The sequence below is a fragment of the Acartia tonsa genome, chromosome 3 (genome assembly GCF_053477335.1).
Source record: "Acartia tonsa isolate MP-2025a chromosome 3, ASM5347733v1, whole genome shotgun sequence".
Lineage (NCBI taxonomy): Eukaryota > Metazoa > Arthropoda > Copepoda > Calanoida > Acartiidae > Acartia > Acartia tonsa.
Genome location: NC_137262.1, coordinates 11,631,656 through 11,657,683, shown reverse-complemented (window position 1 = coordinate 11,657,683; position 26,028 = coordinate 11,631,656). Strand labels below are relative to the sequence as shown.

Genomic DNA, 26,028 nt, shown 5'->3' with positions numbered 1-26,028 from the left:
CTAAAGATCTTATATATCACTGGTCCGAATGGGTTATATTTTAGGAAAGCTTTATACATTTTTTGTTGGTTTTATGCTGTTTTTTTTATCTCGTCCGCCCTACCCTGGAAGCTAGGGGGTGCAGGAACTAATTCTCTTTTAAAACTAGTAAACTTTATATTACAATATAAATATTTGGCTTTACTTGGCCTCATTGAAATGAAATATGAATATGAATTTTTCCAGCATGGAAACCAATTAATATTACCTGGATTAGAACCAGTTCTCAGCAATACTTAAACTAATGTATAGCATCGTATTACAGACAATTTTCAATGAATACTGAAATTAAAACCATAAAATAAATACCAGTTATGTAAATACTAGGGTTGGGCCGGATATCCGGTGTGGCCGGATATCCGGCCATTTTCAATATCCTGCCGGATACCGGATATTGAAACTATCCGGCCGGATATCAGGCTCTATAATTTTTTATACTCTACACCAAAAATCTCTGCTTTTTAAAATCTTAAATGGCTACAATTTTCTTATTATTGAAGCTAGAAGAACATTTTTTCTGAATAAGTTTAACTTTATGTAAATTTATATAAGATTTCTAAAGAAATTTTTTTTTACTACTTTAATATCTGGTAATTTGGCCGGTTATCCGGCCGGATATCCGGTAATTTGGCCGGATAACCGGATATTTGCCGGACATCTGGCATTTGAAATCAGCCGGATATCCGGTATCCGGTATCCGGCCAAAAAAGTATCCGGCCCAACCCTAGTAAATACGGCTCCCAGGAACTAACAAAACTTACTTTAATATTCAATGAAAGCTTTCTATAATACGGTGCAATAAATAAGTATTTAGAGTCAAATATTTTTTTAAAAATCTATGACATTTAATGTTTTCCTGATATTTTCTATTAAAAAAAACTTTGCGTATATAGTCATTATATGTTCAGTGTACACATATATAGAATATGTATGTTTGTGTACATTAGGGTTGGGTCGGATATCCGGCTTGGTCGGATATCTGGCCATTCTCGGATACCGGATATTGAAACTATCCGGATACCTGATATCCGGCATTAAAATTCAGCCGGATATCCAGCATCCGGCCAAAAAAAGGTCCGGCCCAAGCCTAGTGTATAATTGTACACTGCACTAGTTAATCAATTAAATGACATTTTAGTGAAACATGCAAGGCCCTAAGGTTGGGATAGTGGACGAAAGAAAAGTGTTCATTTGCAACAAAGCTAGTAATGCCATGACTAACCCTCAAATTTAAACCCGTTTGGATGCTTTGAAAAGAGGGATTAACATATTTGGGGTCAGGACGAAGACCAAACTGCATAACTTTTGTGTCACTTTTGATTCCTGTGACGTCATATAATGAGGAAGATGAGAGGAGAAGTGGGAAAGAAAACCCCTAAAAAAGAGATAGAGAATATAGCCAAAAGTGGTGCAAAATTTATGCAGTTTTGTCTTCGTCGGGGTCAGGCTGATTTTTTTAAAAGTAAAAGGGTGATTTCCCTGAGGCTTACAGGCGACTGACGCGCCGTTGCCGAGAGACTCAAACACTGACGAACATATACAATTATATTAGAGCTGAATCAGTTATGAAACAAAAATTGCTTTTGCTGAAAAAATAAACAAAAACATATTTATATAGATCTTTTATATAAAAATAGTTTAATACTTTTCTTATAAACCAATAACATTTCTTGGAAATTGGTTTATTAATAAAAATAGCAAGAAAAGAATAAAGTGGGCAATTTATTTATAAAAATATTTTCGATTTGGCGAAGAAAAAACTTGGAAAAATAAATCTGTGTAGATCAATTATAGTTTATTGGGTTTTTTCATCTTTTTATAAAATATCCTTATAATAAAGTAACAGGATATGTGTCTGTTTGTTTGTTTGTCTGTCTGTACCGAAGGATCTCGCTAACCACTGAATCGAGTTCTCCTTATCAGGGTACCTTCTCATAGGTCCCGGGAAGTTTATAACTGTTTTGGGTCAGGTTACCACCACCCTCCCCAGAGAAATCGACAAAAATGAAAAAAAAACGCCACCCTGCGGACATTTTTGCAATAAGGTAAAAACATAACTAACACCATCTAAAGGCAAAAAAATATTTTTTGTAAATAGCTGATTTTAAATAGATTGAAAAGAAACAATTTTACGTGTCCCTAGAGGCCTCTAGGGGCGAAGCCGCTAGTAATTGATAATTGAACTTATTTTTCATGTTAAATTTGCTTCGTTAGCTACACCTAAATTTAGGGGTATGTGGTAGGTAGAGTGTGAGGGGTCGCTGACACACTCCTCCCCCCCCCCCCCCCTTGAATAATTGAAATAGAAAAGCCATACCTAGACACGTATACCTTTGCAAATCTTAACCACGCGCCTGCATAAATATGATATGTGAGGGCTTTGGCACCCCCCCCCCCCCCCCCCCGCCCCACATTTAATATTAATCAATATGTATCATTTTAACAGTTAGACCATCGCCCTTTCTTTGATTTTACTTGACAGCCTTATATAAAAGCAGGACATCTATCTGTCTGTCTGGACGGAAGAATCTTGCTAACCGCTTTACTGATATGATTTTCCTTTGCAATGTAGCTTGTCGTAAAAAAATACGGGTGCTGAAGGGACTTTTATCCGCTATTGACTTATTGACTTTGAGATTTTTTTGTCACAAACTTTAACTGTGAGGGCTAATCCTCACCTCCTTCCACGGTTAAAGGATGAGGGCGAAGCCACTAGTATTATTATATACAAAGTATACATTATGCTCACATGTAATATTGCTTTGATTGTATGCATACTTGCATACTAACTTTATTGCAAAGTAATTGCAGTTACTGCAAAAACCGATTTTGTTTCACATTTTCTACACATGAATATGCAATTTTTTTTAAGCAAAGCTTTTCCTCAAGTGTAGGAGAAATCCGTTTGTACGACCGTGCATTGCGGAAAGCTCTTATCATTTATGTTAGAATTGTTCTATCGATTAAAACTAGGATTAATCAGTTAGAAATTTAGAAAGCGTAGTAACGGACAGCCAAAGCGAGTTATAGAGTAGCTTCGCTTCTAATAAATCTTTCGCATAAATACATCAAATCATAATTTTTAGAGCGGTTAAAAGTAGGGAGGAAGAAAGAGTTGTGAAATTTATTAACTGTCAAAGTACAATCCCTCCCTTAACGTTATGTTTTTCAATCTTTTATTTAAAAAATAAACTATTCTAAGACACTATTTAAATTTTAGCAATCATTTTCAATTCATTTTGTCTCTTGTAGAAGTAAATTAAGCAATATTAGCTTGGTCGTTTTAGAACCTTTATATAATAATGAAAATTTTAACTAACCTATAAGGAAACAACAGGAAAGTATAATCCTGGCAGGATCCTGCTGCCACCATGGAACTATATATTTCTGGTTTCCAATGAAAAACGTCCACTCCCGATGGTCCTCTGAAAGTTGAATATTTTTAATTAAAAAGTACACTGCAATTAAGATTATTTAATTATGAGTCTCATTATTTGATTTAAAAAAAGTGAAAGAATAATACACAAAATATAAGAAAAAACTGTTTTTTAAAATAAAAATTACATTTTTAACATTTTTTGAGGTCATTCATTTTTGGGGTTTCCTATGTGCAGTAGCTCAATGAAATATATATTTGCATGTGGCAAAAAAAGGCTTCCCTAAAAGTAGAATTTAGTCAAATTTACTAATTAAGATATCTTTAACAAGAATAGACGGACAAAAATATCGCATGAAATAGAATTTTGATACAATTTGAATTTTAACAATTTCACAAAATAAAAAATCCTTACCTATATGAAAATAATCATCTATAGAAATTTTGTTATCTCTTGCAGAATGCTCCTGTTTTACAATTCAAAATTATGCTTTCTCATTAATAATACTCAAAGAGAGACGTTTTCTTATTCGTTGACTTAACAACTTTGGGGACTTTGAATTTTGATTGGTTGGTTTATTGAGTTGTGTGTTCAAACGTTTGAACTAATAATTTTAAGCTACAGAGGGGTAATTTTTTTGTATTATCATTGAGGATGTAAATCAATTATTGGCCATTGTCTTATCCCTTTAAATCCCTGAATAATACTATAAAATAGTAGAGTATTGTATGCAAGTTGTATGTATTAGTCTGGCCCAAAATCAGGCTACTTTTTTATTTATGCCTAATTCAATGTGCGGTTCTTCGAACTTTGTAACCACTGCCTATCCAGGCATTCTAAGCTAAAAATTTTGTTTCTACGATGAAAACTGATTTCGTCAGACTGATTTCCATTTTCACTATCATAATAAACATAAGGTTTCGTGATTTTAATTTTAAAAATACTAATTTAATCACATAAAATAAGTTTAGAGTTAAAAATCCACCAGTAAGCCTTATTCTACTTTTCTCATGTCTGTATTATGCATAGGACAAATACAATGCCTCTCTGAAATGCATGAATACTGAATAGTTCTTGTTTTTAGATATTAAATACCTTAGCTTATTGGAGCATTAAATCAACTACCTAAAGATTTATATAAGGATTCAAAAAAAGGCACAACTGAATTTATATTGATTCAGGGATCATTTAAATCAGACAAACAAATACTGCTTTATATTTACAATGGCAAAGCAACTAGTGAAAAAAAAATAAAACTTAAGAAACAAAAGTTTTTATTTTTTAAATGAGCATAAAAAACTATTGAAAAATTAAATTAAGTAATGTTAAAGACATAAACAAATAATAAATCACTGGTAACAAACAAAAATAGGTAAATTTTCAATTTTTATGTGTGAATTCCGACTAAGGATAAAATATGTTATGTACTGTAAGTAAACTGTTGGCTAATGCCATTGAAATCAATAATAATACCTAATTTTAATGAGATTATTCTATGCCAATGAAAGTTCTTAAAAATATTGTCCACGCTTTTTGCATTGCTTGAATAAAAAACATAAAAAATTCTATCCTTAGTCATTAAATTCGACAAAAGTTTTCTATGTTTTTTGGCAGATATTATACATATAACACTGCCGATTTTCTTCATTTTTGTACAAGCAATGAAATCCTAAAAAGGGAATATAAGATATTTGGTAACCCAAGAAAAATATTTCCTTTTGCTTTAATTGATCTTAAATTTAAAAAAAATTGTGACTCATTCGGTACAAAAACATAAATAAAAGGTCCATTTGTTCCTAATTCATATTTGTTATAATGTTACTTATATTCCTGCCTGAATTAGTTTAATATTTCTTTCTGCTTAGTCATTTACAGTTTTTAAATTGATAACAAAATTTTGAAACTCCAAATAAGTTGGAAATTTTTTCCAGTCACTTTAAAAGTCCATTTTTTACATGCTTATATTTATAAATTTTACAACAAATTGACTTTTAATTTTGTCTAGACTTAAACATTTATATTCTGGTTATTCAGTCCAGACACAACAAATTTTAATGTTCATTTGTTCTACCGTTTTAGAGCTTCGCTTTTAATGATATTGTCATACTTGTTTTCAAACATAAATAGCCCAGCTATTTTCCATATTGTTAGAATTTCTGCCACCAAACACATTTCACATTTGTTACAACTGTCACCTGATCCACATGTCAGCGAAGTTGATTTAGTTTTAGATGTACAACCAACTAGATCAGCTGGTTTAAATTTTTTTTTACATTTTGTGCTATTTTTTTGCATTCAATTATAAAGAGATATCTATTCAAAACATCCTTTACAAGGGGTAATTGTTTTTTTTGGCAAAGATTCACTAGGACAAAGGCCGAGCCCTTGTTTTGCCCACTGGTTTCTTGTCTTGTTCATTATTATCTTTAAAAATAACATTAACACATAAATTATTATATACAAATTTTAAAATGCAGGCGGAGAAATAGCAAGCAAGGAAATTTTGGATATAAAAAGACAGTGTTAGGAAATGTTTTCCAGTATGGCTCAGAAACCGATTAATTTCCGCTGGATTAGAAACGTTTCTAAGCCATACTGAAAAATCACGTATAAAAGCTCAGTGTCGATAAATAATTTTTCAAATATGGAGTCAAAACCGATAAATGTCCGCTGGATAAGTACCAGTTTTCATCCCTTCTGAAAAATCATTTATAGCAGCGTATTACAGACAATTTTCCAAGAATAATAAAGTAAAAAAAAAACATACAATTAATACCAGTTTTGTTAGACTATCAGGACTAATAATCTTATAATCTTATAATTTTTCAATTTAATATCGGCGAAAAAATGTTAATAAAATGATGCAATAAATTACTATCACAGAAAGTATAAGTTGGAATTTAACTTCATTTGAAAATGAGTTTAGTTTAAATGTGTATAAGTACGGACTTTGTAGTAACGATTATAGAGTTGCTACTGTTTCTAATTTGAACTGTTATATTATAGGAAATTTAAAATTAAACAGAAAATTATAAAAGGTATAAATTAATGATAAAGATATCGGTTATGCACGGACGGACATACAGACCGTAATTATAGAAAAGTTTTACTTTTTAAAAGAATATTATCTTATAGGTTATTTAATACATAAGGCTGTTTCATTATTATCACATATTTCTAAGTTTTATATTAAAAATGCTAGGGTTAAAGAAAGAAATTTTAATGAAAACAAAATATTGTTGTATTTATTTACTTTTATTTGTCTGTTTGTTTACAACTGTACGACTCGTACGCATGCGAAAAAGCATTAAATTATAAAAAAGTCGTCGTTGTTCATGGAAATTGGAAAAACAAAATCTTAATAGTAAAATGCATTTTCTGTAATAGAATTATATTTTTTTTTAATTTCTTTTAATGAAAGTTATTTTATAAATGATGTATTATGATTAAATCACGCCCGCACATCGTAATATGAATTAGGCCTTATTCTGGGCCAATCTAGTATGTATGTATGATTGTATGACAGCTAAAATCTCGTAAACTCGTTCAAATGTTGTTTCAGTAAGCATTTACAAATGTGTATAATGAAAATAAAACTGAGAATCACTGCCGGATATTAATTGTAAGTAAGCACTAAAATGACTTTTTGGTCGTCAATATTTTCTGCCTTTTTAAGCCTTCTTTTGAAATGGAGAAAATTCCTTTTCTAAAGTCAAAGTAAAAATTAGCATTTAATAAAAATTACTCTTGTCTAGAAAAGTAATCCCAATTAATGTAATTAAATGTAAATTAATGAAGAGAAGTATTAAAAAAAAAACGTCAAGGCAATAATCATTATGAACCTTATTCTTCTCAGCTGTAAAAACACCTAGACTTGGATGATTGGCAATAAATGTTTGGATAAGAAAAAAAGTTTGATTATTTGTTTACTATATTCATTACATTATATTCTCATACAATACAACAAATTTAAGTCTTATCTTAAGCAAGCATGGCGTTTTTTTGTCTCTTTAGTCCATAAATTATCACAAACCACCAGACTTAAGATGTCTGTCCTTAAAATAAAACTTCTTATAGGTCCCAAGAAGGTAATAATCTGATATCAAGGAGACAATATATTGCAAATGTGAAAATGAAGTCCCTAGCCGTCAGTGCTATAAAATTTCGTAGATTAAACGTTGATCAAAGAAAACATGTAAAGCTCAACATTTTAAAAATGTTATTTAGTTTATTTTGGTTATATGGGGCAAACATATAATATCAATCAACCATCAAGAAAACAAGTTGAAGAAAATTAGATAGTAAAAAACATAGAATACATGATAATGGTTCATCTTTGAATATCTAAAATTACTTATTAATGGAAGAAATTTAATTACTTGAATGCAGAACAAAAATTCAAATCATATCAGTATTCTTACTTAAGTATGGCAAAACTTATGGCTAAAAATATTACATTTTTATAATGCTTATATCATTTTGTCTATTCTTATATAAATTTTACTATATAATGTGTATAAAGCAACATATAAGAATTGTTTAATTTATTATTCAGTGAATAATAAGAAACTTAGGAAATACAAAAGTTGTTCCAGCGGGGTAACAGGTTAATAAGTCCAGATAAAATAACAAAAACAAAAGTTTTAATAAAGGTTTTCCCTCATAGTGCCGAGTCGAGCACAGAAACCACCCCTGATTTGAAATAAATTGAAAGATTAGGTTAGGTTTTAATGGGTACAGTGTGGCCCTGAAAGGTTAGGGGCCCCTGCAGGTTTTCAACAAAAGGGATAAAAATTTCCTCCCCTAACTCTTGTTTTAAGTTTATTTTTTAGGGACAGCACCATTTTTATATTTGAGTTTCAGTCAATCTTTTCATTACTTTGTTAATTTTTCCTTAAAAACGTTAGCACCTTCTCTGTAATTCACTTTTTCCGTCTTTTTGTTTTTTTGAAAATATTGCCAAGCTTAGCGTTTTACATATTTTGACGCCCTTGCTTATTACTTTATAACCTTCCTTTTTTTAGATAAAATAGTATAAATTGGCTTTTTATCAAATATATTTTTCATTTAATACATGTTTATCCTTATAATATAAGGTTTTAATGTACGGAAAAAAGGCTGTTTTCTGTCCCACCATATCTCGATAACGACTAAATCAATTGTGTTCCAATTAACTTATAAAGATCATGGGCAAGCTATTCTATAATTAAAGATATCCCTAGAGGCTTGGGCGTATCCGCTAATATGAATGTAAAGTAAAAGTTTTGGCCTCCACTTTATATCTTGAAAATAACTCAATCGAAAACCTATAGAAATTGAAATTTATATAGGTTTTCATTTAAGTTTGGAAGCTTGTCGTTTTATTGTCTTATTCATACAGAGGCAGAATTTTTAGCAAAGATTTTGTTTTTCATTAAAGTCTTAGTTTTATGGATCAGAAATGAAAAGCTACCTCTGAAATATCTCTGAAATGAAGTTTTTAGGCTCAATTATGAATATATTTTAAACACAAAGAATAATTTCATTTTTTAAAAAGGTTAAAAAGGGTAAAACATGAAATATCTACCTTTCCATTCATTTATAGGCAAATATTAATGATGCATTTTGTCAAAGCATGTCCAAATATACACAAAACAATTTGGAGGTCTATTTCAAAGGACAAGTAACAAAATGTCATACAGACAGTCGGACATACTGACCAGTGGCGTGGACAGCGATTTACCTGGAGGATGAAAAAAAGGGTAAGTTATTTCACCCTAATATCTTTATTTATATACGCCAAAATACACTAAAATTCAAGAGTAGCTGCACTACTAGCGACACAATGAAAATGAAAGCATAAATTTCCTTGGTGAGCTTCTGTACAAATAGTTTATATTTATCTGCCGTGGCGTGGTCCCCTGGGAAAAAGTTCAACGAAACCTCGACTTCAATGACCGGATATTCGGCACTTGGCTCTATCAGTCTCAAGTCTGAAAATAAAAAAAAATAGGTTAGGTTAGGTTAAGTAATGATAGTTAGGGACAGTTATGTTATAATCATAATGAATTTAGTTAGTAAAGTATTTGCGCGCGCTTATTTCAAGTCGTCTTATCAAGATAGTCAGCCGCCGAAAAATGGAAAATCCACGGCTGTCAACAATTAACGTCTAGCAGCAATGACCAGCCAATAAAGATACAAGTCTAGCAATAAAAGATGCCGTATATGGATAAAAAAGTATACTTTTCAACCATTAAAAGTCGCCAAAAGAAACTATTTATTTTTAATTTTTAATTGTTTGATTTCCTACATTAAAATGTCATGTTTTTTTACGAATGTACTTCCTTACAAAAAATATAAATACATTCTAATTTGCTTTTTTCTAATAATATAAAACTTGTATGTAGAATAATTGATTTTTCGTATATACGTCACCTATAGAAGTGACGTAGATAGATATTGTTTTTATTCTGGCACCGAATACTTTGGCATTATACACCATATTTAACAGAGACTATACAATTCCCTTTTGTAGTTTTCTTTTGTAAGCGAAGCTAATATACAATTCTTATGTTTTATACGTCAGTAATGCATCTTCATTGAATTATTACTGACTCTTTAATGGAATTTGTCAGGAATCTAAGGACATTTAATGAACGATAAACGAACGATAAATGAACACACAAAAATTATGAAAAACATAAAGATGCCAAATTTGGATTAGAATTATTGTTTTTTTTTGTTTGGACACTGAACCAATATTTAATATAAGGTACCCAAAGTTTTTAAGCCAACAGATGTAAGAAAGTGTTTTTACAATTTTAGGTACAAGTATAATTTATGGTTCAATGTCCCCTTCCTCCCTTTGGCATTTGGTAGGGTACAACCAAAGTAACAGAAATAATTATATTATTGTATTATTTTGGTTTAACCACAAATACAAATAATTTGGTTACACAAATGTAAGGTGTAACTCATATATTTATATATTGTTTTCAATATAAATTTTAACCATTTTGCGTGAAGTTTCTTATTACAATAAGGTATGATTTAAGAAACGTAAAAACTCTACTTTTAAGCTCCACTTTTATGGATGTTGTCATCCTTTTTTTATAAGATATAAGTACACCGAAAAAGAATTAATAATAAAAGATTAATTTTAGTTCAAGATAAATGTATAAAAGTTAATGTAGCTAGCGAACCATCAACAACCTTTTAAGAATAATGATTTTCATACTTGGGAAGAAAAAATTTTGGATTTAAAAAAAATAAAGCCAAATAAAATTTAGTAATACATAAACTTTTTCGCTTTTGAGTGGCTTGTGTTAAAAGTAGCTAAAGCCAAAAATCTTTACTTCACAGTAAAAAGGATAATTTATTCATATTTGAGTTTAAAATAAAAATTTTTACTAAAAAACTCGGCAGTTAATTTCACTATTCAAATAAAATCTATTTTATAAAAGTTGATAATAAAATGTCCACATTGATACCATAGTGAAATGTCAAGATTTATCTGAGTTAGCAAAATATTCCAGTTCTTGTCATTCATTCACAGACAAATGGATTTATTATTAAATGGATCTTACACCAGAATATCATAAAGAAAGGCTAAAATAACGATCCCCTCCCTCCATCCTCTTTGTCCTATCACCTCCCCTCCTACTGTATAAAGAACTGCCAAATAAGTGAAAGGGGGAAAAGCATTGACGATAATTTTTGCCTGTTATATTATCCACGTATAATCTTCACCCATTCACAGACACTAAACAAGAACTAATATCTTCATAACCATCAAAGATTAGAATAGTAAGTTGAATAGTAGGTTGCATAATTTGATTTGTAACAAAACTAAAGTCCTTTAAAAAAATTAGACATATTTACGATATAGATATGAAATAGGGGAGTTCCAAAATACAAAGTGTAAAGTTTAAGATTCAAAAAATGGCTTTCAGATATTTTTACCAAATTGTGCAAATTAACAAGAAATAATCTTTTCAAATAACAAATCTCCCTTTTCCCTGAAACACCCAGAAACAAACGCCCCCACAGGCTAACACCACACACACACACACCCACACACAAAGTCGCAAAGAAAGTTAATAATCCCTATTCCTAGGAAATAAAAACTTATCTAAAGGGGTAGTTGCATAAAGTGCATTTAAACTTGAATTTATTTTTTTCTGTTTAATAGTTTGAACCACATCTACCTATATGACATATATTTGAAAGAATTTCAATTTTCTATAAGGTAGTTTTAAAAATAACAACACTTGAAAAACATATTTTTTAGATATATGCAACATAAATGGCTGCCCTGTTTTCACAAAAACAGCATAATGACTATTTTAGTGGTGCGTAATTAATTGTTATCTATTGTAATACAAAATCATTTATGTTAGATGGTATACTTGTAACTTTTGCTTCAAATCATTTTACTGAAATGCACTTCATGCAACTATCCCTTTATAGTTCCACAAAAATACAAATTCACTGTTCCATCTTTTCATGCATAGCTTATAAACCTTTTCATTTTATAATGTTTATTTTAGCAATTTTGTATATTTTATACTGAGTGTGTTTTCTTTTTTGTACAATTTTGTAACAAGAAAATAGAAGAAAAACAACTGAGTTCACTTAATATTAATAAAGACAAAATTAGTTGCGAAGCATCTCTATAATTCAATAGGTCCTCTGAGACATTTTTAGTAAAATCATATTTTCTTAGATGCTATTTAAGGTAGACGACAGATTTTTTGTTTTGTTTTGAAGAGCATCAATCAATGAGCATTCATTATATAATTCTTTTGGTCCACAGGTCTGTCTGTCTTCTTCACACTCCTTTATTTGATGTTTTGTAGTTAATAGGGACACCCAAGCATTATTTTGAAGGGCTGAAATAAGGGGTTTCAAAGTTTGAGGGTTGTAAACACCCCTTTACCCACACCCATTGACGTATATGGTAATTGACTTTCTTTATTTTTACCTTATCAATTGAATCTGCATAGTATATAAGATAAAATTTTATTGATTTTTAGCTTTCATTAAAATATTTTTTTTATTTTTTGTTTGCCAACATATCGGGATAACATTTAAATATAAAGTGTATGTTTCAAATACCAACTTTATTCTGCATTATGTAAATTTGATATCATCAAAACTGTAATACAATTTTCCGCAAAATTTCAATTTTGCTCTTCAATTTTTTTGAATAAGTCTTCGCTACACTTATTTTTACATTTTTTCTACACTTTAAATTTCGATTTGGGGTGCAAAATATTGCCTAGAGGGTGTTTTTACCTCGTCCCCCATACATAATGTCAGTAAATTTTATCTAAACCACCCCCAATCAAACGATCAAATTATAGTACACACAACATTTATCATACAACTCTAAAATTTTTATTAAAGGGTGATTCAATGTTTTCGGCTTGCTTCGCGCACCGCTCTACCAAAGCATGGTTTAAAATAATATTGGTCTTCTAAAAGTAAGTCATGTTTCAAATATAAAATTTCTCTAAAGAAGTAAATTGATGGTAAACCACGAGAACGGGACATAAATTTTCCATACATTACTTCCAATAAAAGTTTGAAAGAGTTGGTTTAATTTGATTATGAAATTACATTAGTTGGTTCAGAGTACAACCTAAGAGTTTTCAAAGTGCATTGAGAAAACTGTAAAATATCTTCACCAAATATTTTACTTTACCTTTTCACAAATTAATCCAAGTGAAATGTTTGAAAAAAAAACTATGGAAAATTTTCTGTTTTTTATATTAATTTTTGCCAATTCAATTTTAAATGACATATCAAAAAGTCTCTTAAAAATTCTGAACACAGTAATAGTGTCTGACTGATTATGACGTAACAAAAAAATTAGCCAATGAGAGGCCACTATAAATTTTACCATTGGTCAATAACGGCCTCTCATTGGCTAATTTTTTTTTGTTACGTCATAATCAGTCAGACACTATTACTGTGTTCAAAATCCTGTATAATTAGCTATGAACCTACCCAGAACATATGAAAAGCTACATTGTAAAGGAGAACGATATCAGTTTAGTGGTTAGCGAGATCCTTCAGTACAGACATACACACACACACACACACACACACAGACAAATATCCTGGTACTTTTGTTAATTGAAATATTACCTGAGAAATCTTTCCACGTCTGATATTTGAAATACTGTAGGGTAGAATAAGTTACAACTTTGTGCACGTTATTTGTCTGTAACAGATAATTTATTCCATTCAAGTTCAATAATAATTAATTTTTAATCGAGATAAAGAATCTCTGCAGTGTTGCTAGGCTAATTGTTTAAAAAACATTTATAGCCTATGCATCTCATATATCGGATATGATTATTTAAAATTTTCGTTCTTTATAAAATTATATTTAGTTTATTATATTTATATAGCATAATGTTCTTAGTATTTTAAAGAAAATGCAAGAATATTATACTTAATTTTAGTTTTATTAGAACTTGTAAAAGTAGGCTTATTTTGTGAGCTATTCCAAAGATTTAAACTTAAAGAATTTGAGATTATTAAAGTTTGATATTTCCAACTTTTCTAAATATATTCCTTCACTTTGCTGAGCTTGGCTTAGAACCTATACACACAACACACACACACACACACAAAGTACACACAAAATCACACAGAAACTGGCACAAAAGTGGACAGGCCCACCCACTCGATACCCAGCCAAGTATCTTTTGATTAAACTTTGAAGAAAATTTGAAATTAGGTGATGATATTTTTAAATTTTCAATACTTTTCAAAGAATTCTTGATATTAACATATTTGAACATTTAAAAAAAAGATTAAAATTATTTGAATTGAAGAATAATATTCATCACCACACTGTATTATATAAATGTGTCCTAGAAATACAGGATAGGACAATGGAAATGAATTACCCCCCCCCCCCCGCTCTCCAATTCTACACTGATTTACAGTTTTATTTTACATTTTTGCATGTTTAATACAAAATATTTTTTGGGTATTTTTTGGTTCACAATTTTCATGATTATCCTTTCCTTTAAAATGATTGATATTGGGTTGCCCAACAGACAAAAAATCCTTTGATTGTACGATTTCTGTGTGTCCTAACTGTGAATGGTAATGAAATGAGTTGCACCTGTTTATCTGCAAAAGCCAAATGTCAAGCGCCTGGCATAGAAACACTAGGTATTGTTTTTAACGTCTCTAATATAACGTGGTGAGATCTAGATTTGAATTTAAAAACTTCCCCTTCAGCAATCTAATACTTTACCAATTACGCGCAAATGTCGCGGGTTGCTATATATAAATGTATGAAATAAATTTCCTTGACATCTGGAGATTTGGATGTGTGGAAGCACTTGACCAGATGACCAACCTCGGGACGTTTCCCCACCAGGGTACTGAAATAAAAAGTAAATTATAAAGTATGATTGAAGGTGAAGAAAGTCCCTCAAAAAAAATCTAATGTCATGAAAATGAGGGATTAGGAGAGGAGGAGTGGGAAAGAAAACCCCTAAAAAAAGGTATGGATAATCCCTCATTTTTATGACAGCACATGCTGATTTTTTTAGAGACTTTCTTCGACTTCAGTATGATTTTGTTGCGAAGTGTTGTCAAAAATTAATGCTTTTTTGGGTGAAAAGAATACACAGATTATTATAACATAACGTTGCTGAATACGCTCATTTCAAATAAAACTTTTCAGACAAATCATTAGAGCTCGGCAGCCGCTCGTAAGCATCAGATAACTTAATCTTTTACAAAACAAAAAATTTAGCTGAAAGTCTAAACTTGACTTAAATATGGCAATCCCACTTTTCAAAAACATTTTTAAAACAATCAAACGGGTTTTAATTTGTGGCTTAGTCGCGGCTGGCACGCATCTGCTGAGCCCTGGTTAAAATCGTATTTAGATTAAAAAAATATTGCTTCCAATTAGACCTTGTTTTGGAGTACAAAACAAAACACTATAAGAATAATTTTATGTAAACATAAAAAGAGAAATATCTTAAAGGACTTAATTACCAGGGAGTAAGGGAGCAGACAATGGGCAATTAATTCAATTTAAGAGTTTTCAAAGACAGGCCATGAAATTCACACTAATCCATAAAATTTGGAGGAAATTGTAAAGGGTTTGTTCATTAAATTTAGAAAATTATAAACTAAGAAAAAAATCATGCAAAACGAAATCACATCTTGTTTTTGATGAAATATATTGAGGTTTTATAGTGCGATTTTTATCTTACAAGATTATTGGACCCAGCCAACTGCTGGCTGGCTGGGCAAAAATATGAACCAATACGCCAGCCTGCCCATTTTTATCCAGTTTATTTCCCTTGCCCCATGCCCCCACCTCACTTCTCCCTTTTCCTATCGTGTGTTTAAAAAAAGGGAGATAGGAGGAGAGGGGAGTAAAATAGAGTATGGAGGGGGGGCCGTGTATTCTCAACTCTCTGTCTGCTAGATTCAAAACTAAAACAACGAGTAGCGGCATTTTTTGCGCAAGTACCCAAACTCAGTCAGAAACGGCTAAATTCTTGCACATTCCCTTTAAGCCAGTACCCAAAGTCTGAGACTACTAAAAATTGAATATTCGATCCATTGTCCCCTCCCTTACTCCCTGCTTAATTACACACAAATATTTTTGTCTCGACAAGACAACAAATAGACAAACACAAATTTTAGAAAAGTTTTGCTACCAAAAAGATTAGTAAAATTGGAAATTAGAAAAACAAAAAAAAGATTTGGTTACAATTTGTCATTATATAAGTGTGTTCGGTTACTTTGTTTTATTTTTTGTTGTTGTTAAAAGTACTGTCTTGTGTAAATACAAGAGAATTTATCTTTCAAAATTGTACTGTTGGTGGGTGTAAATTTTAATATTTTCATTTTATACTGTCTATCAATATTATATTATTTATTCAAAAGTTCTAGTAAGGATTATAAAAATCGTTTGATTCGTTTGTACTTAAAAGCATAAAGTTGGTAAGAAATAATTGTCCGACCCAATAATTAGGAATGTTCCTACAATACTATAAAATTAATTGTTGTAAAATATAATAAAACGATTTTTTACAGTGATGACCGTCTGTCCGTCTTTTCGTTTGAAGTTTAAGATCTCGGTAACAATTAAAACCATTGGGTTCAGGAAATGTTCCTACTAGACCTGAGAATGTTTAAGCTATATTCTTGGGGAAGGACACCTCCTTCCCAAAAAATGTAGGCAACTTACTATTTCTTTCGGATGTCAGAGATTTTTTAGATACCCTAGATGCTAAGGTCGAGGGCACTAGTGTATGTAATAAGTCAATGAATATCTTGTACGCACTGACAAACATACCCCATGTATTAGAACTGAATCTTTGATGATTAATGATTTTATTAGATTTTGTTATCAAATGCTACATTTAAGTCCAAACTACACAAATTAAAAACTGATTCAAATAGTGTTTTTTTTTATTAAATTATTGGGTTAGAATAGATAGGACTCTAGAAACATAAGAAAAATTGGGTTTTTTTACCAAAGATTTTAGATGTATATTTATGCTTTATTGTCTGCACACCATAATAGTCTAGAAAATGTGTGAAGTTGGCCAAAAGATAAGAGTCAGATGGATATTAGAGAACCCTAAGCAATATTCCTAACCAAGGGTCAGCTGCCGCGCGCGAGCAAGCTACCAATGATCCCAAATAAAATAAATTTTTGTAACTATAAAAATCACAGCAGGATGACTAAGTCGGTTAATTACTCACACATAACCTGCCAAGGAGCAGCTGCAGCTCTACAAACACGTGTGTTATGTAGTCGATAATTTGGCCACTAGGCGTCTCATTTTTTCAATAGAACACCTCCAACCGGAAGTTACATCAACAAAGAATGTCACCAGCTATTTGAAAAAGTATAAAGATAGCATTTCTGAGGCCACACAGCAACTGAATCAAGCTATGTGTGGAGGTCATACAGCTGGGCAGCAACCTATCTATAGTCTTTTCAACATATGTCCCAAAAACATCAGAGTACAGTAAGATTATACTTCACAGAATCAATTTAGTAGTATATATCCTTTGTTTCTTTTCGTAACTTTAAGATAGCTATGCCATGATGATGAGTTGATTGTCATGTCCTGAGCGTGAGAAGGCGTTGGCGGTTGACTCCATCAACATATCGTTGATCGCTTGGAAGTGACTCTGTCATCTCCTAGACGGACCATGACATCAGCTGAGTGATTAGATTTATATCTCTGTTGTATGCCAATCATATGCTAACCAACTTCAAATACTGGCAGCTTTGTAAGTGCTTATCTACACTATGTAGAAAAATAGCAGTTTCGCCCTATGAAGTAATGGGAAGTCAACCCTCCTAAATAGAAATATTGAAAAAAAAGTTATCAATTTATACGTTCAATACTTCAACGGATTCATATTGGCGGATTATTCTGGGCTTGCCCAAGGCTGACAATCCCTGCTCTCTAAACTCCATGCCAATCTTAGTCTGTAATTCTAATGCAATAGATTTCTTTGGGTTTTCCTGTTTGTATTTTCTCTAGATTATACTTTTTTGAATCATGTAACCGAAGCAGAAAAGAAACCTCTCCAATTTTTTTAAAGAGTATAAAGTTTTATTTTTGATTTTTTCTATCACGTTATGATATAAATGATTGTATTAAAATTCAAAAAAATCATATAAAGAAAAAAACAAGAGAATAGCATTTTTTATATTTATCTTGTCATTTTGTTTAAACACTAGTCATTTAAAATTATGTCTGTTGCTAAAAGATAAAAAATGATTTATTAACGAAAAACTTTTGTGAAAATTCATATCATTTGGGAAATTTATTTCTTTAAAGAAGTTGTATCAACTTTTTTTTTATAGCTAGCCGTACCTTTTAGTAAGTAGTAGATGTAAAATTTTTCATAGAATTCAGATATGCAATCGGTTTTTTTGTAGACCTCTTATTTTTTAAGTAATTTTTTAAAAAAAATTAAGTCGATTTTAAGGTACTAAAATGCAACAAAAAAAAGAAAGAAAATGGCCGTTATGAACAAAAATAGTAAGATCTTTAATTTGACACCTTACTTTTTCAATTCTGTCAGGTAATTATTGAAAAAATCGATTTTTTTAAACCCACGAGAATAAAAACTTTGAACTCAATTTTATCATTTCACAAGTAAAAAAATATGGGTTCATATATACCCTTAGAATCAGAAAAATATTACGAATCCATTGTAAGCAAAATTGAAAAAAAAAGTTTACAATATAGTATATAAACTACAATAAAAGGAATTATATGAAAATATCATATTATATTGTACAGGCAACGTCTTAACTTTTGAATTGAGTATAAAAATGGGAAGGGGGTATAGAGGGGGTAAAAAAGGGAAGACGATAGTGTTGCCAGAACAAAAAATACAATTAGCCATTTTTTAATTTTTTAATTTTTTTACTTTTTTTCAATTTTGCTTACAATGGATTCGTAATATTTTTCTGATTCTAAAGGTATATATGAACCCATGTTTTTTATGTCTGTTTGAGAAAATATTTAGGTCTAAAGTTTTTATTAAACCGAGGTTAAAAAAATAGATTTTTTCAATAATTACTCAACAGAATTTTAAAAGTAAGGTGTCAAATTAAAGATCTTACTATTTTTGTTCTTACTGGCCATTTTCTTCTTTTATTTTGTTGCGTTTTAGTACCTTAAAACCGACTTAATTATTTTTAAAAAAAACTTAAATTACTTAAAAAATAAGAGGTCTACAAAAAAACCGATTGCATATCTGAATTCTATGAAAAATTTTACATCTACTACTTACTAAAAGAACCGGCTAGCTATAAAAAAAAAAGTTGATACACCTTCTTTACATATTTAAGTTTAGATTTTGAAAATTATTCGTTAACCTATAATACCATCTGAAAATAATAAACAAAGCATTTTTTAAAATTTTAATTGAAATTTTTTACCTTAAAAATCTTTGTAAATCTTCTTTTTTGCATAATGTTTCACAATGGTAGAGAGCTCGAGCTTGCAATACTAAAATAAATAACAAAAATTAAAATTAAAAATCTTCATGTTCAAGTGGAGAAATTCTAGAGCTATGGTCTGTTCACTAGCATGTGCACCTGAATGTCTAAAAATCTTAACTGTGATTTTTTTTAACGGATTATTTATCATGTTTAATAAATTTTTGATTGGCCTCTGCGTGTAGATTAATATCTCTTTTACAGCTCATGTACATACAATTTACAGGGAAGCTTACTTTAGGTTTCAAGCAGGTTTAATGAATAATAACTATTAAAGCAAAGGCAATACTGTAATGAATCTAGATCTATAAATTAATAATAATTTGTTATATTTGTTCGTCATTCTCCGGAGACTTTTAGCTAAAATGACTGTAACACTTCTAAAAACTTCTTAAACTCTAATACAATATTAAAATAAAAGCTGCTTTGTCTTTAGTCTCTATAGTATTAAAGGGTGTGCACAGTTATGAGCCTAAAACCACTTTAAGGCTTATACTTAGCCTCACTGAATAGCATTACTTGACCAATCGGGTAATTTCAGACAAAAAAACTTACTTCTTTGTGGTATAGGTTAGTTTCAAAATCCATAAAAAAAATTCATCATTAAAGCGTTATTTTGTTATTGCTACGATACTAAGGATATAATTATCCTTGTTTAATATCCAGTTACTGAGAACTCTATTTGAAAGAAGTAATTTTGTTGCCAAGAAGTGAATAAGTAAAATCTGCCATGATTATTGTTTTTGGCAATATAGCTACTATAATATAGTTACACACTATGTGCTTTATATAAAATAAGTTTGCATTAAAAAAAAACATTACTATTATATAGGTATTTAAGTATTAATTTTTAAAAGTCTTGTTTTGTAAAAAGAATGTGAATATTTCCTTTTTTCTTAGCAAATTATTTTATACTACGTTTCCTCGAAATTACTCTAAAACAGGAGTTTTAAAACCACGTTTCATTAAAATGATTTTGAATACAGTAAAGATATTTTTAAGATAATAAACTTTTAATATCCAATATCAAGATTGGCACAAGCTCTCAAAGTAATGAATGATTACAAAGTTGGAATCCTCGGCATATCTGAATGCAGATGGATATGTATTGAGTTGGGTTTTTAAAACAAAAAGGTTGTCTGCGTTTAAATCAATCAATCAATCAAAACCTCAATAACATAGTTGAACGAGATTTTAATTAATTGATTTAAACGCAGACGACCTTTTTGTCTTAAAAACCCAACTCAGTACCATTCTTTAAGCGTAATTGATTCTTTGAGCTTTTTTAGTTTTCTATCACACTGTGTACAATAATAGATGAAGGGTTCATTAATGCAATTACAAGAAAATCACAAGGAAAATATATTTTCGTACTTTGGATCAGTTCTATTTAGAAAGAAAAGGGGATGATTATGGTTAAATTAATTTACAACACATTCTTTCTCCCAATAAACAAAAGTATCAAATCAGTATCAAATAATTCTTCCTTGTTCTAAAGAAGACTATTGGTTTAGTTATACACTAAGTTTAGATGTCAAAGCTTTTCCACAAAGTATATCCCCCTTGTCTTTAACAGTTGTATCTTAAAATTAGCGTCCTTTACATATAAAACATATAACAATTATCCATACAAGTAGCTAAATTAAGTTACCCACAATCTATATCTTCTTTACATGGTCAATTTAATGTAATTCTAAAGCAATTTTAGTTATGTAAATTTCCAATTTTACAATGAAAAGCCACCCGTAAAATACAAAAGAAAATAACGTACATATGGAAAATCATTATAAAAGTTGTTATACTTTCGTAAGACTCACATCCAAGGCTTGGCAATCGACCATGAGACACTAAAATGCCGCAGAAAAAATACGTCTTATTACTTTAATGTTAGATGGGCAAAAAAATCTTTTTCTTATATGACAATCTGGCCTTTTAGTAGATATTTTTTCCAATATTACTTTGAAACCGAATGATTTCCGCCGGATTAGTGCCGGTTTTCATGTATAGCATCGTATTAAAGTCAATTTTCCACGGATATTAAAATCAAAATCAAAACCTATTTTAATAACCCGTGCTTTTGGCCCCTTTGGGCAGAACTGGTTCAAACTTTTTATTTTTAATATACGCGGAATGCTGTTTGTAATACAATGCGATAAATAACTATTATCGCTCAAAAAACTTGCGGTTGTGAGACCCTGATCGTTCGTAACTAACTATTCTCTTGAAACTTATGTGAGTAATAAATTGTATGCAAATTGCAACTAGGATTCAACACTAATAGCTTAATATCTTATTCTGTAAAGCCCAATAGTAAGGATTCGAATATTACAATATTTCAAACAGAAATTACAAAACTTTCGGAAATAGTCCCTTTCGTGGCAACGCCCCTTAAGGGATGATTCGTCGTATTTTTAAAATGGCTTTTGATGGGTTATTTTGGGTTAGGTTAGGTTGTATTGAGTTAGGTGATTGCCCCACAGGGTTAGGAAATTGGCCCCGCAGGATTAGAGCCCCCCGCAGGGTGTAGAAATAGGAGAAAAGCTACTGTAAAAAAAAACGAAGAAACGCCGCTTAAGGAGCGTTGCCACAAAAGGGACTTTACCCAAACTTACGAATTCAAAGCATGTCTATTTGTCTCTTAAGGATTTGAGCAATTTTCTTATTAGATGATACACCCTGGTAAAAATTGACTATGCTTGGATAATAAATTACTCTTTCGTTGTTTTTGTCTATCAAAAAACGTAAAAACGAGTTATGATAACAATTATGGATTAATTATCATGAAACGTTAAAATAATTCAATGCCTGTATTAGACAAAAGCAAACACGAAATTTCTTGTCCTAAAGATGGCTGAATTTCTTTTAAAATACTATCGATTCGTCCCTAGCTTCTAAATAGCCCAAAACTATCCCGCGACTTGTTATTGAAATTAAGATAGCCAGAAACCACCCGTGGCCCCAAAATATTGTACTCAATCGGCTCGGTGGTTAGACAAACAAATCTACACTATGAAATTTTTATCTAGTATTGATTTGCTTGATAGCTTGGTGCAGTAAATAAAATTATGCAGACGTCAAAAAAACTATTCGCCTTTTATTTATCAGATAATGTAAAATTCTATTCCTAGGCCTTTGGATAAATTGGAGAATAACAAGGATGATAACATTCATAAGTAGTGAAGCACAATAATAAAAACAAGCCATTTTTTTAAACAGAAAAGGTGGAATAACAAATTTGTAATTTCTAGTATCTTTTGATCGTTTGGACAGCCAACAGACTAAGTCAGTTAAACAGCTATTTGTCATGGGTATCTCTACAAGAAAATTTAGAAATGTAAATCAAACAGTAGCCAAGATATTCATGTTGCGTAATTGGTAGACGTTTGGACGGACAGTATGAATTGTAGAGTAGCTTCGCTACAAAAAAAACTCTTAAAGGGAATTTGCATGGAAACAACCAGTGAAAAGCAGTTGAGCTGCCTGGAAGAGGAGAGAGATGGGATGGTATTATGCCAGGTGCAAAGAGTTATGCACAAGATACGAGGAGGGAGGGGGGGGGGAGGATAGTTGAGGACAAAAGAGACAACGCTGTCACGTAGTCGGGAGTGATGGGGAGGGGGGGGGGGGGTGACCTTCATTATATTGGAGAGGAACTACATTGTAGTCGAAAATAGAAAAAAAGTTCTATCATTTTTTATTTTTTAATATGTTTTTTTATGGTTTAATGATTTATCTATATTTTTAGTATCATGCAATTTTTCTTGTTCAAATATTTCATGTATTTTTAGCTTTTGTAAAAATTTCTATGAAAAATATTAAGGTTTTTCTTTTGAAAAAGGAAAACATTTTCATTTATTCCTTGTAGTCTAAGTTGTTATGGAATTCTGTTTAGAAAAAAGTTTTATGTACTATCTGTTTGATTTTATTGTTTGATAAACCATAATTTTATTCATAAAATTATTAAAAATAAGATAATTAGGTGATCTTTGCTGACAAAGACCAAAGTGTGTAAAAAATCATCCTTGTGACGTCATAAAAATGAGGGAGATGAGAGGAGAAGTGGGAAAGAAAACCCCCCAAAAAGAGATGGATTAACTTTTATTTTTAAGCCGTTACATAGCCTGATTCTTAACACACTTTGGTCTTTGTCTATGAAATGGTTTAAGGTGAATTTTTCAAATATAGATGATCTTTTCTTTAAATAGAGATAAGATATTGTAAAATAAAGTATATTTAGAAACACCCTGGAATATAAAAACTAAAGTATAGCTTCCTATAAAATCAGATATAAATAAAAAAAAATTATGGATTTTTTGTTAAAACTATTTATGTCATTTTTTACTTTGGTAAAAAAAAAATTTTATTTCAATATAGCTTTATAAATTGTTTCCTAACGAACTAAAAACTAGGAATAGTGTCATAAATGTTATTTCACTTTGTCCGTCTGTCTGTGCTGCTGTAAGCAAACGTACTTCCGTAAAGATAGAACAAAGGACAAAGGAGGTGGTATAGCCATCTTTGACCATAAATCTATACTCTTTGCACAAGCACCGAATTTACCTGATGACGGCCATTCTGAAATCAATGGAGTGGAAATTGGCAACATCAAAATAAGGAATATTTATATTCCTCCCGTCACCAGCTGTGCACAAGGTTTTGTTCCAGATTTACAACCTCTTTTATCTGAACCAGACTCTATCATCCTTGGAGACTTCAATGCTCACAATCCTTTGTGGCATTCAAGTATCCAGGACCCCAGAGGAGATAAAATTGCTGATGATATCGGAGACTCTAATTTTGGAGTTCTTAATGAAGATCTACCAACTCGAATCCCTACTAATGGTCAACCTACTTCTCCAGATATATCACTTGCCTCAACATCTTTACTACCTCACATTGAATGGGAAACCAAAACTGCTCTCAGCTCTGATCACTTACCTATCATCATCACTGTAAATACCAACATCCAGACAACAAAAAGTGATTTCAGAAAATATGTCAACTTTAAAAAGGCTGATTGGGACAAGTTTCTTAACATCACTGAAAACAGGTTTAACAGACTTCCAGAACCTGAAAATGTCCATAAAGCTGAGAAAAAGTTCCGCCAAATTATAAACCAGGCCTCCAAGAAAACTATACCTGGAGGCCGCATCAAAGATATTGTTCCTGAGATTCCAACATCAACTACTAACAAAATGAAAGAAAGAGATGAACTTAGATCCACTAATCCTGATTCTCCAGATATTCAAAATTTAAATAGAGAGATCCTCCAAGAAATTAATCAACATCGAAAATCAAAATGGAGAGAGAAAATCAGTGAGATCACAAGTGGCTGTTCTTCCAAGCTATTCAAGCTGATTAAAAACCTTAATGGCAAGAATTCCAGTAGCAATAACCAAGCCATTAAATTTAAAGGTCGCTACTTAACATCCTCACTTGAAATAGCTAATGGTTTCAACAAACAATATTCTTCAGTTGTTCGACACCAGAGTTCTAAAACATCCAGGAAAATAACAAAGAATATTAAAAAGAATAGCCTCGAAAATCCCATTTCTTTCACTGCCAAACAGACTGCAGAAGCTATTAAAGCTTGTAAAGCCTCCAAAGCTGCTGGACCAGATAATATCTCGAACCTGCACCTAAAACACCTTGGACCTAAAGGATTAGAATATCTTACAAAGATATTTAATCTCTCAATGGCAACAAGCATCATACCTGATATCTGGAAAACTTCGGTCATTATCCCTCTTTTAAAACCCAACAAAGACCCTCAAGAATCCAACTCCTACAGACCTGTATCCTTACTTTGTCCTGCAATAAAAATCCTGGAACGCCTCATTCTACCCACCCTCACTGAAACCTTGGACATTCCTGTTTTCCAACATGGATTCCGCAAGAACCACTCTACAGTCTCTGCCTTAAACGACTTCAATGACCAAGTTGCCAACGGTTTCAATAAACACAGACCTCCAGATAGAACAGTTTTGCTACAGATTGATCTTAGCAAAGCTTTTGATATGGTATCCCACGATAAGCTTCTTCAAGACCTGGGACAATCTGCACTTCCTGAATTTCTAAAAAGATGGTTCTGCTGCTATTTAAAAGGGCGACAATCTAAAGTTAACTTCAGGAATGTAACATCAAAATGCAGAAATATAAGAGCTGGAGTACCCCAAGGCGCTGTAACATCACCTATTTTATTTAATTTCTATCTCTGGAACCTGCCTAAACCTCCAAATGATGTTCAAATAATACAGTATGCTGATGATATCTCTATCTATGCTACTGGCTTGGACATAGATGCTCTTACCAAATCAATCAACAACTATGTTCCCAGAGTCACTGAATTTCTCAATGAGCGAGAGCTAGTAGTATCACCTGAAAAATCCACAGTGACACTTTTCACTCCTGATACCAAAGAGTTCAAAATCCATCCACAAGTTATGATTGATGACATACTTGTCCCTCTAGAACATCACCCCAAACTCTTAGGTGTCACACATGATACTATGTACACTTTTTCCACCCATATACAAAACTCCACTAACTCTGCCAACACAAAAATAAACATCATGAAGTCACTCTGTGGCTCCGACTGGGGCCAGG

General features: G+C 31.2%; 1 protein-coding gene and 1 non-coding gene across 2 annotated transcripts in view; one reads left to right on the top strand and one right to left on the bottom strand.

The window, feature by feature from the left end:
- The window catches only part of LOC145313315 (uncharacterized), a 75,535-nt gene that overhangs the window by 11,212 nt on the left and 38,295 nt on the right, over nt 1–26,028 (bottom strand). Inside the window, exons 5-10 of the mRNA XM_080152661.1 lie at nt 19,363–19,432; nt 14,730–14,803; nt 13,548–13,625; nt 9,266–9,388; nt 3,831–3,884; nt 3,360–3,464 (exon numbers count right to left, since the gene is read on the bottom strand). Of these exons, the coding sequence (XP_080008787.1) occupies nt 3,360–3,464; nt 3,831–3,884; nt 9,266–9,388; nt 13,548–13,625; nt 14,730–14,803; nt 19,363–19,432 (504 nt within the window). The remainder of the gene's footprint in view (nt 1–3,359; nt 3,465–3,830; nt 3,885–9,265; nt 9,389–13,547; nt 13,626–14,729; nt 14,804–19,362; nt 19,433–26,028) is intronic.
- Nucleotides 17,428–17,631, top strand: LOC145315366 (small nucleolar RNA U3). The gene has a single exon (XR_013878073.1). It is a non-coding gene; the product is annotated as a small nucleolar RNA U3 (small nucleolar RNA).